The sequence below is a fragment of the Tursiops truncatus genome, chromosome 10, assembly GCF_011762595.2.
Source record: "Tursiops truncatus isolate mTurTru1 chromosome 10, mTurTru1.mat.Y, whole genome shotgun sequence".
In the NCBI taxonomy this organism is placed as follows: Eukaryota; Metazoa; Chordata; class Mammalia; order Artiodactyla; family Delphinidae; genus Tursiops; species Tursiops truncatus.
Window position 1 is genome coordinate 71,225,572 of NC_047043.1, and position 15,365 is coordinate 71,240,936.

General features: G+C 35.3%; 1 protein-coding gene across 1 annotated transcript in view; it reads right to left on the bottom strand.

The window, feature by feature from the left end:
• Positions 1 to 15,365, bottom strand: part of DNAH12 (dynein axonemal heavy chain 12) — a 229,604-nt gene that overhangs the window by 161,530 nt on the left and 52,709 nt on the right. The window contains exons 11-12 of the mRNA XM_073811265.1: positions 14,548 to 14,704; positions 13,804 to 13,895 (exon numbers count right to left, since the gene is read on the bottom strand). Of these exons, the coding sequence (XP_073667366.1) occupies positions 13,804 to 13,895; positions 14,548 to 14,704 (249 nt within the window). The remainder of the gene's footprint in view (positions 1 to 13,803; positions 13,896 to 14,547; positions 14,705 to 15,365) is intronic.

The following is a 15,365-nucleotide window of genomic DNA, read 5'->3' on the forward strand; positions in this document are numbered from 1 at the left end:
GAAGCCAGCCCCACCCATCAGCAGACAAGCAGATTAAAGTTTTACTGAGCTCTGTCCACCAGACCAACAGCCAGCTCTACCCACCACCAGTCCCTCCCATCAGAAAACTTGCACAAGCCTCTTAGACAGCCTCATCCACCAGAAGGCAGACAGCAGAAGCAAGAAGAACTACAATCCTGCAGGCTGTGGAACAGAAGCCACATTCACAGAAAGATAGACAAGATGAAAAGGCAGAGGGCTATGTACCAGATGAAGGAACAAGATAAAACCCCAGAAAAACAACTAAATGAAGTGGAGATAGGCAACCTTCCAGAAAAAGAATTCAGAATAATGATAGTGAAGAGGATCCAGGACCTCGGAAAAAGAATGGAGGCAAAGATCGAGAAGATGCAAGAAATGTTTAACAAAGATCTAGAAAAATTAAAGAATAAGCAAACAGGGATAAACAATACAATAACTGAAATAAAAACTACACTAGAAGGAATCAATAGCAGAATAACTGAGGCAGAAGAACGGATAAGTGACCAGGAAGACAGAATGGTGGAATTCACTGCTGCGGAACAGAATAAAGAAAAAAGAATGAAAAGAAATGAAGACAGCTTAAGAGACCTCTGGGACAACAATAAACACAACAACATTCGCACTATAGGGGTCCCAGAAGAAGACAAAGGACCCCAGAAAATATTTGAAGAGGTTATAGTCAAAAACTTCCCTAACATGGGAAAGAAAATAGCCACCCAAGTCCAGCAAGGGCAGAGAGTCCCACACAGGATAAACCTAAAGAGAAACATGCCAAGACACATAGTAATCAAATTGGAAAAATTAAAGACAAAGAAAAATCATTGAAAGCAGCAAGGGAAAGATGACAAATAATATACAAGGGAACTCCCATAAGTTTAACCGCTGATTTCGCAGCAGAAATTCTACAGGCCAGAAAGGAGTGGCAGGACATATTTAAAGTGATAAAAGGGAAGAACCTACAACCAAGATTGCTGTACCCAGCAAGGATCTCATTCAGATTCAACAGAGAAATCAAAAGCTTTACAGACAAGCAAAAGCTAAGAGAATTCAGCACCACCAACAGCTCTACAACAAATGCTAAAGGAACGTCTCTAAGTGGAAAACACAAAAGAAGAAAATGACCTACAAAAACATACCCAAAACACTTAAGAAAATGGTAATAGTAACATACATGTCGATAATTACCTTAAATGTGAATGGATTAAATGCTCCAACCAAAACACACAGGCTTGCTGATGGAAACAAAAACAAGACCCATATATATGCTGTCTACAAGAGACCCACTTCAGACCTAGGGACACATACAGACTGAAAGTGAGGGAATGGAAAAAGGTATTCCAAGAAAATGGAAATCAAAAGAATGCTGGAGTAGCAATACTCATATCAGATAAAATAGACTTTAAAATAAAGAATGTTACAAGAGACAAGGAAGGACCCTACATAATGATCAAGGGATCAATCTAAGAAGGAGATATAACAATTATAAATATATATGCACCCAATATAGGAGCACCTCAATACATAAGGCAACTGCTAAGAACTATAAAAGAGGAAATCAACAGTAACACAGTAAGAGTGGGGGACTTTAACACCTCACTTACAACAATAGAGATAATCCAGACAGAAAATTAATAAGGAAACACAAGCTTTTAAATGACACAATAGACCAGATAGATTTAGTTGATATTTATAGGACATTCTATCCAAAAACAGCAGATTACACTTTCTTCTCAAGTGCACATGAAACATTCTCCAGGATATATCACATCTTGGGTCACAAATCAAGCTTCAGTAAATTTAAGAAAATTGAAATCATACCAAGCATCTTTTCTGACCACAAGGCTATGAAATTAGAAATCAATTACAGGGAAAAAAACGTAAAAACACAGACACATGGAGGCCAAATAATACATTACTAAATAACCCAGCGATCACTGAAGAAATCAAAGAGGAAACCAAAAAATACCTAGAGACAATGACAATGAAAATACAACGATCCAAAACCTATGGGATGCAGCAAAAGCAGTTCTAAGAGGGAAGTTTATAGCTATACACCCTACCTCAAGAAACAAGAAAAATCTCAAACAAGCAATGTAACCTTACACCTAGAAGAACTAGAAAAAGAAGAACAAATAAAACCCAAAGTTAGCAGAAGGAAAGAAATCATAAAGATCAGAGCAGAAATAAATGAAATAGAAACAAAGAAAACAATAGCAAAGATCAATAAAACAAAAAACTGGGTATTTGAGAAGATAAACAAAATTGATAAACCTTTAGCCAGACTCATCAAGAAAAAGAGGCAGAGGACTCAAATCAATAAAATTAGAAATGAAAAAGGAGAAGTTACAATAGACACCACAGAAATACAAAGCATCCTAAGAGACTACTACAAGCAACTCTATGCTAATAAAATGGACAACCTGGAAGAAATGGACAAATTCCTAGAAAGGTATAACCCTCCAAGACTGAACCAGGAATAAACAGAAAATATGAACAGACCAATCACAAGTAATGAAATTGAAACTGTGATTAAAAATCTTCCAACAAACAAAAGTCCAGGACCAGATGGCTTCACAGGTGAATTCTATCGAACATTTAGAGAAGAGCTAACACCTATCCTTCTCAAACTCTTCCAAAAAACTGCAGAGGAAGGATCACCCCAATCTCATTCTATGAGGCCACCATCAACCTGATACCAAAACCAGACAAAGATACTACAAAAAAAGAAAATTACAGACCAATATCACTGATGAATATAGAGGCAAAAATCCTCAACAAAATACTAGCAAACAGAATCCAGCAACACATTAAAAGGATCATACACCATGATCAAGTGGGGTTTATCCCAGAGATGCAAAGATTCTTCAATATATGCAAATCAATCAATGTGATACACCATATTAACAAATTGAAGAATAAAAAGCATCTGATCATCTCAATAGAGGCAGAAAAAGCTTCTGACAAAAATCAACTCAATTTATGATAAAAACCTTCCAGAAAGTGGGCATAGAGGGAACTTACCTCAACATAATAAAGGCCATATATGACAAACCCACAACAAACATCATTCTCAATGGTGAAAAACAGAAAGCATTTCCTCTAAGATCAGGAACAATGGCAATCAGAGAAGAAAAAGAAATAAAACGAAGACAAATTGGAAAAGAAGAGTTAAAACTGTCACTGTTTGCAGATGACATGATACTATACATAGAGGATCCTAAAGATGCCACCAGAAAAGTACTAGAGCTAATCAATGGATTTGGTAAAGTTGCACGATACAAAATTAATGCTCAGAAATCTCTTGCGTTCCTATACACTAATGATGAAAAATCTGAAAGAGAAATTAAGGAAACACTCCCTTTTACCATTGCAACAAAAAGAATAAAATACCTAGGAATAAACCTACCTAGGGAGACAAAAGTCCTGTATGCAGAAAACTATAAGACACTGATGAAAGGAATTAAAGATGATACCAACAGATGGAGAGATATACCATGTTCTTGGATTGGAAGAATCAATATTGTGAAAATGACTATATTAACCAAAGCAATCTACAGATTCAATGCAAGCCCTATTAAATTACCAATGGCATTTTTTACAGAACTAGAACAAAAAAATCTTAAAATCTCTATGGAGACACAAACGACCCCGAATAGCCAAAGCAGTCTTGAGGGAAGAAAATCGAGCTGGAGGAATCAGACTCCCTGACTTCAGACTATAAAAAAAAAGCTACAGTAATCAAGACAATATGGTACTGGCACAAAAACAGAAATATAGATCAATGGAACAGGATAGAAAGCCCAGAGATAAACCTATGCACCTATGGTCAACTAATCTATGACAAAGGAGGCAAGGATATACAATGGAGAAAAGACAGTCTCTTCAATAAGTGGTGCTGGGAAAACTGGACAGCTACATGTAAAAGAATGGAATAGAACACTCCCTAACACCATATACCAAAATAAACTCAAAATGGATTCGAAACCTAAATGTAAGACTGGACACTATAAAACTCTTAGAGGAAAACATAGGAAGAACACTCTTTGACATAAATCACAGCAAGATCTTTTTTGATCCACCTCTTAGAGTAATGGAAATAAAAACAAAAATAAACAAATGGGACCTAATGAAACTTCAAAGCTTTTGCACAGCAAAGGAAACCATAAACAAGACGAAAAGACAACCTTCAGAATGGGAGAAAATATTTGCAAACAAATCAACAGACAAAGTATTAATCTCCAAAATATATAAAGAGCTCATGCAGCTCAATATTAAAAAAACAAACACCCCAATCAAAAAATGGGCAGAAGACCTAAATAGACATTTCTCCAAAGAAGACATACAGATGGCCAAGAGGCACATGAAAAGATGCTCAACATCACTAATTATTAGAGAAATGCAAATCACAACTACAATGAGGTATCACCTCACACCAGTTAGAATGGGCATAATCAGAAAATCTACAAACAACAAATGCTGGAGCGGGTGTGGAGAAAAGGGAACCCTCTTACACTGTTGGTGGGAATGTAAATTGATATAGCCACTATGGAGAACAGTATGGAGGTTCCTTAAAAAACTAAAAATAGAATTACCATATGACCCAGCAACCCCACTACTGGGCATATACCCTGAGAAAACCATAATTCAAAAAGTCACATGCATCCCAATGTTCATTGCAGCACTATTTACAATAGCCAGGTCATGGAAGCACCCTAAATGCCCATTGATAGACGAATGGATAAAGAAGATGTGGTACATATATACAATGGAATATTACTTAGCCATAAAAAGGAATGAAATTCAGTCATTTGTAGAGACGTGGATGGACCTAGAGACTGTCATACAGAGTGAAGTAAGTCATAAAGAGAAAAACAAGTATCGTATATTAACGCATGTATGTGGAACGTAGAAAAATGGTACATATGAACTGGTTTGCAGGGCAGAAATTGAGACACAGAAGTAGAGAACAAATGTATGGACATCAAGGGGAGAAAGCGGCAGGAGGTGGTGGTGGTGGTATGATGAATTGGGAGACTGGGATTGACATGTTCACACTGATGTGTATAAAATGGATGACTAATAACAACCTGCTGTATAAAAAAGTAAATAAAATTAATTTTTTTTAAAAAAGCATTTAACAAAATCTATCACTCTTTTGTGGTAATAGCACTTAACAAACCAGGAATAGTAGTCAACGTCCTCAGCTTGTTAAAGAGTATCTAGGGAAAATCTACAACTAATATTATATTTAATGGTTTAAAAAATAATGTTTTCCCTCTAAGATCAAGAACAAAAAGGGTATCTACTCCCACTACTTCAACTCAACATTATACCAGGGGTACTAGCCAGGGTAATTAAGCAGAAAAAAAAAATGAGGCACCCATATTAAAAAGGAAGAAATAAGACAATCTCTACTTGCAAATGACATATTATATATAGAAAACCCTAAACAATATACACACATATACATAAAACTATGAAGATTAATAAAGTTCAACAAGTTTGCAGGATATAAGACCAATATACAAAAATCAATTGTATTTCTAGACATTAATGATCAACAATACAAAAATGAAATTAAGAAAACAATTCCATGTATAACATCTTCAAAAAATAGAATACTTAGCAATTATATTTTATGAAACAAGTACAAGACTTATAGAACACAAAAATGTTGGGGGAAAATGGAAAAGCACTATATGATGGACTGAAATGATACAGACCAGCCTCCCTGTAACCTATTAGAAATATGCTCTATTATGTTCAAGAATGTAAAATAAAATATGAACATAGTAAAGCAAAAATAATATTTACAAAACAATTTGGAAAACATCTGAAACAAAAATGTTACTTAATATGAGTAACAGCAGTTTAACACCAGAGAAGAAAGGATAAATGTATTTATTTATTTATTTATTTTGATTTATTATTTTTGGCTGCGTTGGGTCTTCATTGCTGTGCACGGGCTTTCTCTAGTTGCGGCGAGCGGGGGCTACTTTTCGTTGCGGTGAGTGGGCTTCTCATTGTAGTGGCTTCTCTTGTTGCGGAGCACAGGCTGTAGGCGTGCAGGCTTCAGTAGTTGTGGCTCGAGGGCTCAGTAGTTGTGGCTCACAGGCTCTAGAGCACAGGCTCAGTAGTTATGGCACACAGAATGAGTTGCTCCACGGCATGTGGGGTCTTCCTGGACCAGGGCTTGAACCTGTGTCCCCTGCATTGGCAGGCGGATTCTTAACCACTGCGCCACCAGGAAAGCCCTTAGTGTACTTAAAATGATGGAAAAGAACTATCCAAAATGAACTATAGAGAGAAGAAACTGAAAACTCTGAACAGAACTTCAGTAACCTCTGGAATAATATCAAACAGTCTAATATACATGAAATTGGAATTCCAGAATTGGGGGAAGGAGACAAACAAAAAAATTTGACGTAATAATGTCTGAATATTTTCCAAGTTTGATAAGAACTAAACAGACCTAAGAATCTCAACAGTATTTCTTCTCAAACAAAAGAAAGAAAAAAGAAACAATATAAAAGCACTTCACAATCAAATAGCTGAGAAGCATCAAAAAAGAGAAAATCTTAAAAGAAGCCAGATTTTTAAAATTACAGAAAGAAACCCAGAAAACACTTCCAGCATGACAACATGAGGAGTTCTGTGGACCTGCTCCCCAGTGAAACTGGTGAAAATTATTTTAAAAACAGCATTTAATTTAAAGCCTCTGAAAATGGTCATAAGAGTATACAGAAAATGAAGAAACATCTATTCATGAAAATCTATGAATATTTGGTAAGAAAAGTGAGAATCTGTGGTATTTGAACCTGGATTGCTCCCTCCCTCCGTGTTCCCAGCTCAGCAAGGTTGATACTCCACTCCAGATAAGTGTACTCAAGAACACAGGGCTATCTTTCCACACAGGTTCCAGCTGGAGAGCTTAAATAGCTGTTGATAAAGCTACGTTCTTGGTGAGTACAATTAGAAGGTGGGGACTCCCTTGTTCCACCCAGATACCACTCATGGAAGGGAGGGTCTACCTTGGTCATGGTACCACTGAGAATACTGCGACATCAATCACACTTTCCCTGCTGGTAAGGTGGTGGTTCCGTATCAGAAGAAAGACAGGAAAACCTCAGGTTACGGCTCTTCACTCCACTGAGGGTTCAACCCCTTCAGTGGGATTGTCACTGAGAGAAGCATGTCATTATCCCCATTCCCAGCTCCAGGGCCATGGCTCAGAGATTTTGCCTGGAAGTGAAGGGGAAGCAGGTCATAAAATAGATACCTCCTAATCTTTTCCCAAAGGAATTGACTTCATTTGCAATAGAGCATGGAAAAGTTCAAGCCTAAGTGTGCCCTCAAAAACATTGGAGGTTGTGGTAGGGAGCAACTGTGAGGAAGATTCAGGGATTTGGTGAAGATTTGGGCTAAATCACAGACCGGCTAGTTTGAGGGAGAGAGCCAGGGAAGGAGACTGCTGGTAGAAGCCCTCCTAGGGTCGAATAACTATCAAACACTGACCCTGGGAACTGCTCTTTCAAGGGAGTCTGAATTTGATTAATCAGTAGAGCAATTTATACTTCCATGGCATTGTTGAAAACAATACAGCAATTAGCCAACAAAAAGTGAAAACTAACAGCTATGTGTGGCCAGAGAAAGAGAGAAGAAAGCCATTTGAAAGCATGGCCTCCCAGGAAGACTTTGGGCACACCAAAAGCTGTGGCTCCTGGAGGAGCAACATCAAAAGCTTAATACTTCAGAGGGTGGGGGAGAGAAACAGGCTTCACTAAAATAATCTACCCAGTCATTAAACAAATAAACAAGCAAATAAAAATAACAAACTGGAAAGGGGAACAGGGCCTAGAGTTGCTACAATATATTATCTAAAATGTTCAGATTCCAACAGAAAATTATGAGACATACAAAGAAACAAGAAAGTAGGACCCATACACTGGTTTTAAAAAACGCAGGCAACAGAAACTGCCTGTCAGCACAACCAAAAACAATCGAATTTAACAGAAAAAAACTTGAAAGTTGCCATTACAAATACGTTCAAAGAATTAAAGGAAATCATGCTTAAAGAAGTAAAGGAAGGTACAATGACCATGTCTCATCAGATAGATGAAAGGTTTAGAAATTATATATATAAAAGAAAGAACTAAATGGAAATTTTGGAGTTGAAAAGTACAAAAACTGAAATGGAAAATTCTCTAGAGAGGCTCAACAGTAGATTTGAACTGACAGAAGAAAGAATTAGCAAACTTGAAGGTAGATTGATAGAATTTATGCAATCCAAAAAACAAATGGAAAAAAAAATGAAGAAAAAACCAGAGCCTCTGTTAAATATGGGACATGATTAAGTGGACCAATGCATGTGTAATGAAGAAGGAAGCACAAGAGAGAGAGAAAGAAGCACAAAAAATATTCAAGACCACAATAGCTGAAAGATTCCCAAACTGATTGAAAAACACCAATCTACACATCCAGTAGTTCAAAGCACTTTAAGATAAATGCAAAGAGATTCAGAAACAGACACATGATAGTAAAAATACAGAAAGCCAACGACAAGGAGAAAATCTTGAATCAGCAAGAGTTAAAAACTGTCAACCAAGAATTCTAAATCCAGAAAAGCTATCTTTCAAAAATCAAGATAAAATAAAGATATTTCCAGATATACAAAAACTGAGAGAATTTTTTAAGCAGACCTGTCCTATAAGAAATACTAATGGAAAAAAAAAAAAAAAAAGAAATACTAATGGGACTTCCTCAGGTTGAAAGCAAGTAACCCCAGATGATGATTCAAATCCATAAGGAAAAACAAAGAGTACCAGTAAAACAAATTACGAAAGTATAAAAGATAGTATAAGTACATATTTTTCTCCCTCTTTCTCTTAACCAATATTAAAAAGAGATGTATAAAATAATATGTATAATACATATCATATATATTATATCTATATTATATATAATGCATAAAATAACATGTACAATAATGTATTGTTGGGCATCTAACATACAGAAATGTAAATATATTTTAAACATAAACGTAAGAGTACAAAGAAGAAAGGTGGAGGCAAAGCTGTACTGGGCTAAGGAAATGACTACAGATGGTAAAGTAATAATTATAACAATGTATTGTTGGGCTTGTAACATTAATATATGTAATATGTATAACAATAATACCACAAAAAGGGGGAAAGTGTATAGAACTATATAGGAATAATGTTTCTATATCTCACTGGAATTAAGTTAGCATAAATCTGAAGATATTTAAGTTAGGCTTCTCTCATAAGCCCTAGAATAAACACTAAAAAAAACTTTTTTAAAAATTGAAAAAAATCATTAAAGAAATGTAATTGCTTCATTAGAAAATATTCATTTAGTGTAAAAGAAAGCAGTAAAAGAGGAAGAATAGAAGAACAAAAAAGACATGAGACATATAGAAAACAAAAAGTAAAATAGCAGACAGAAATAAAACTATATTAATAATACTAGAAGTGAATAAATGACCAGGACTTCCCTGGCAGTCCAGTGGTTAGGACTCCACACTTCCACTGCAGGGCACAAGGCTTCGATCCCTGGTTGGGTAACTAAGATTCTGCATGCCATGCAGTGCAGCCAGAAGAAAAAAAGAAATTCAATTTAATCCTAATCAAAATCCCAGCTGGCTTCTTTACAGAAATTGATTTTGAAATGTACATGGAAATACAGAAACCATAGAGTATTCAAAATAATTTTGAAAAAGAAGAAAAAAGTAGAGAACTTATAATTAATACCTAATTTTAAAACTTACTGTAAAACTGCAGAAATCAAGATTATGGTATTGGCATCAGAATAGATCTATAAATCAATGGAAAAGAATATAAAATCCAGAAATAGACCCACAAACATAGAGTCAATTGAATTTCAATAAAGATGTCAAGATAATTTAATGGGGAAAAGACAGTATTTTCTTTTTTTCTTTTTTTTGTTTTTGGCTGTGTTGGGTCTTCGTTGCTGCACACAGGCTTTCTCTAGTTGTGGCGAGCAGAGGCTACTCTTCACTGAGATACACGGGCTTCTCAGTGCGGCGGCTTCTCTTGTTGTGGAGCACAGGTTCTAGGTGCATGGACTTCAGTAGTTGTGGCACACGGGCTCAGTAGTTGTGGCATGTGGGCACTAGAGAGCGCAGGCTTCAGTAGTTGCAGCGGGTGGGATCAGAAGTTGTGGCTCATGGGCTCCAGGTGCATGGGCTTCAGTAGTTGTGGCACATGGGCTTAGATGCTCCTCAGCATGTGGGATTCTCCCAGAGCAGGGATCAAACCCATGTCCCCTGCATTGGCGGGTGGATTCTTAACCACTGCACAACCAGGGAAGTCCCAATGATGGTATTTTCAATCAATGATGTTGGTACAGCTTGACATCCACATGGAAAAAATCGAACCATGACTCATATTCCACACCATATGTTAAAATTATGTATGATGGGTAACGGACCTAAATGTAAAAGCTGAAACTATAAAAAGTCTAGAAGAAAATATAGGCACAAATATTTGTGACCATGGAGTAGGCAAACAAAAAGATAGATAGGACCTTAAAAAGAACGAACCTTAAAAGAAAAAATTGATAGACTGGAATTCAATAGAATTTAAAATGCCTGCTCCTTGAAAGACATGGTTACAAAAAGTGAACAGTCAAGGCATATACTGGGAGAAAATATTGCAAAACTTTTTTTTTTTTTCCTGTACGCAGGCCTCTCACTGTTGTGGCCTCTCCCGTTGAGGAGCACAGGCTCCGGACACACAGGCTCAGCGGCCATGGCTCACGGGCCCAGCCGCTCCGCGGAATGTGGGATCTTCCCGGATCGGGGCATGAACCCGTGTCCCCTGCATCGGCAGGTGGACTCTCAACCACTGCGCCACCAGGGAAGCCCATTGCAAAATATTTTGCAGATAAAAGACTTTTAGCCAAAATATATAAAGACAGCTTAAAACTCAATAATAAGAATTTTATAATAATATAGCCCAATAAAATAAATCCATTATAATTAAACAATAAGAATAAAAAACACAACTTAAAATATAAAAATTACTAGAACAGAAATTTTATTTTTAAGAAGATACATGGGTGGAAAGTAATATATTAGAAGATATTCAGCATCATTAGTCATCAGTGAAATACAAATTAAATCCACAATGAAACAACCAATGGGTCACTGAAGAAATCAAAGAGGAAATAAAAAAATATCTGGAGACAAATGAAACACAATGATCCAAAATATATAGGGAAAACGAACTTATGGTTACCAAAGGGGAAAGGGGGTTGGGGGATAAATCGGGAGTTTGAGATTAGCAGATGCAAACTACTATATATAAATTAGATAAACAACAAGGTCCTACTGTAGAGCACAGGGAACTATATTCAATATCCTGCAATAAACAATAATGGAAAAGAATATGAAAAATAATATTTATGTATATGTATAACTGAATCACTTTGCTGTACACCAGAAACTAACACAACATTGTAAATCAACTATACTTCAATAATATATATATATATACATATATATATATGAGATACAGCAAAAGCAGTTCTAAGAGATAAATTATAGTGATACAAGCCTACCTCAGGAAACAAGGAAATCCTCAAATAAGCAATTTAACCTTACAGCTAAAGGAAATATAAAAAGAAAAACAAAATCTCAAATTAGTAAAAGGAAAGAAATAAATATCAGAGTGGAAATAGAGATTTAAAAATTAATAGAAAAGATCAGTGAAAACAAGAGTTGGTTCTTTGAAAAGATAAACAAAATTGATAAACCTTTAGCCAAACTCATTAAGAAAAAAAGAGAGAGGGCCCAAATAAATAAAATCAGAAATGAAAGAGAAGTTACAACTGACTCATAGAAATACAAAGGATCACATGGCATTGTTAACAACAATTATAAGACAATAAAATGGACAACCTAGAAGAAACGGACAAATTTTGAGAAATGTACAATCTGCCAACACTGAATAGGGTAAATATAAAGTATGAACAGACCGATTACCAGTAAAGTAATTGAATCAATAATTTAAAAACTCCCAACAAACAAAAGTCCAGGACCAGACAGATTTGTAGGTAAATTCTACAAAACACTTAAGAGTTAACACCTATCCTCAAACTATTGCAAAAAATTGCAGAGGAAGGAATGCTTCCAAATTCATTACATGAGGCCAGCATCACCCTGATACCAAAACCAGAAAAAGACAACAGAAAAAAAGAAAATTACGGGCAAGTATCACTGATGAACATAGATGCAAAAATCCTCAACAAAATATTATCAAACTGACTTCAACAATACATTAAAAGGATCATATACCATGATCAAGTGGGATTTATCCCAAGGATGCAAGGATGATTTAATAACTGTAAATCAATCAATGTGATACACCATATTAACGGAATGAAGAATAAAAACCATCTGATCATCTCAATAGGTGCAGAAAAATCTTTTGGCACAATGCAAATTCCGTTTATGATAGCAACTGTCAAAAAATGTGCATAGAAGAAACATACTTCAACATAATAAAGGCTATATTACACAGCCAACGTCATACTCAATGGTGAAAAGCTGAAAGCATTTCCTCTAAGATCAGGAGTAAGACAAGGATGCCCACTCTCACCACTTTTATTCAACGTAGTATTGGAAGTCCTAGCCACAGCAAACAGACAAGAAAAAGAAATAAAGGGCATCCAAATTGGAAAGGAAGAAGTAAAACTGTCACTGTTTGCAGATGACATGATAACCCATATAGAAAATCCTAAAGACACCACCAAAATAGTGTAAGAAGTAATAAATAAATTCAGGGAAGTTGTAGGATGCAAAATTAATATACAGAAATCTGTTCTGTTTCTACATGTTAATAATGAACTATCAGAAGAAGTTAAGAAAACAGTCCCATTTACAACTGCATCAAAAAGAATAAAATACCTAGTAATAAATCTAGCCAAGGATGTAAAAGACCTGTACTCTGAAAACTATAAGACATTGATGAAAGACATTGAATCAACACAAACAAATGGAAAGATATACCAGGCTCATGAAGTAAAAGAATTAATACTGTTAAAATGACCATACTTCCCAAGGCAATCTACATATTCAGTGCAAGCCTACCAAAGCATCAATGGCATTTTTCATAGAACTAGAACAATTAATTCTAAAATTTGTATGGAAACACAAAATACCCCATATATTGTTTCCCTAATTACCTACTCTTCAGCCATTTGGGGTTTATTTGACGTTCTCTGAACACCTCTAAATACTTTTGGCCTTTTCTTAACGTTACATTTCCTCTCTTCTCCACCTATAAACATCTACTTCAAAGTCCAGCCCACTTTTCACTTTTTCTAGAAACCTCCACCAATTTCCAAAAGCAAAAGTAATCATTCCTTCTTGTGAGCTTCCACAACACTTTGTCCTTATCTCCATTCTAGTACTAATCTCATATATTACAGTTGTTATTTCGATGTCTGGCTTCCATGCCAAATACAAGCTCTTGAGGATAATGCTTATGTATTATTTATTTTTGCATCACCAAAATCTTGCTATGTCTCTGAATGTGATGAAAGATATTTTTGTTGAATCAATGAATGAGTTAAATGAATGACTAGGGAAATTATTAGATGAACATATGAGTTTACTAAAATAACGTTTTGAATAAGAAATTCTGTTAACTTAGACTGAAGCATTTGTTTTTTAGAATAAAAAGATCTTAATTTTAAAAAGAAATTCAAAGACATTAATGAAAAAGAATTAACACTTACCTCTGTGTATTCATCAAAAGTATGATCTTCTGCCTGAAAAGTCTCTATCAGCTTAACTGCAGTCCCATCAAGGAGCCAATTGTATTTTTCAACTGAAAATTAATAATCTAACTTAAATCTCAGTAACACCCTCTTAAAAAGGTAAAGGGCTTGTTTTATATAGTCATAGAATGGAGTAGCCTATTCAATTAAATATTATTAATAGACTATTAACATACACTAATAGGAACAGACAGAATAACATAAAATAGACTTAATAAGCAAACCAGGTTAAATGCAAACTTTTAAAATAAAGATAATAGGGTATGTAAAATAACTTAGAGGTACAGATAAGCCAGTCAATAAAAGGTTTTGGTTAATGGAATGTCAAATAACAACTATCTATCCTGACCCCATAACACACTTGAGGAGGCTACTGAGCTGCAGACTCTTCAAAACTATTCTTAGAAATTACCTTGCTTTTGCCCTTGATTTAACTTTCTCCTTATGCCAACAACTCTTCTCTCTACATTTTGGCTTTGTGACCCTGCTCCAATTAACATTCACCCTTTGGACTGAACAACAGAATTCAAGTTTCTTGGGTTTGATCCATGACTCTGCCAAAAGCTGTGCCTATGCTCACTTCTGGCTCTCTGCTCTTTCATGACAGATCCAGACAACCAAATAACTGACCAAATTCTAGTGAAATAAAATGGCATTATTTTATGGCAAAAAAAGAGATATAATATTATGTGTCATATATACCATATGTCTCATAATGTTTTCTTGCACCTTCTAAGTTACGATGTACTGCCACCTTCAGTGTTTCAAGAGCCCATTTTAACACATGTTCAGGAAGTTCTGTGTCAAGATTCACAGTTGTTGAAGTTCCTGATAGCCAAGAGGGTACTGTTTGGACATTCTAACATAAATAAAAATGACAATTCATGAAATAAATATCTGTGCAATTGATCTATATGTAGATCTTATACTATACTTTTAAAAATTCATTTCAGATTTCAGCGGTCCAAGAAAAGATAACCTGATGCAAAATAATGATTTAAAATTGTCTGTAGTCTAATATAAAACCTTAGTTGGGTTAGCTTTCTATCATTCAACAAATATTTATTGAGGAACTATAATGTTGAAGTGATTATACTAGAAAGCTCTAGAAAGAACAAACATGACTTGGATCTTGTTCTTAAGAAGTTCACAACTCAGTAGGGAACATGAGACATACACAAAAATATCAATTCATAACTGCAATAAAAGTTATAAGAAGAAAAAAGTCATTTCAAGCCAGGAAACTTTCTCAAAGAGAAAGCACTTTTAACTTAAAATAACCTGGAGGATGGAAAGAAAACAACGAGTTATAACATTTAATGTACATATACACTTTATAGATCTTCAAGTCAATTTAAAAGTTCAAAAAAGGGCCATAAAAAGAAACCCAATGGGCAGAGTCACAGATGTAGAAAACAAACTTATGGTTACCAGGGGGTAAGGAGGAAGGAGGGATAAATTGAGAGATTGGGATTGATATATACACACTACTATATATAAAATAGATAACTAATAAGGAT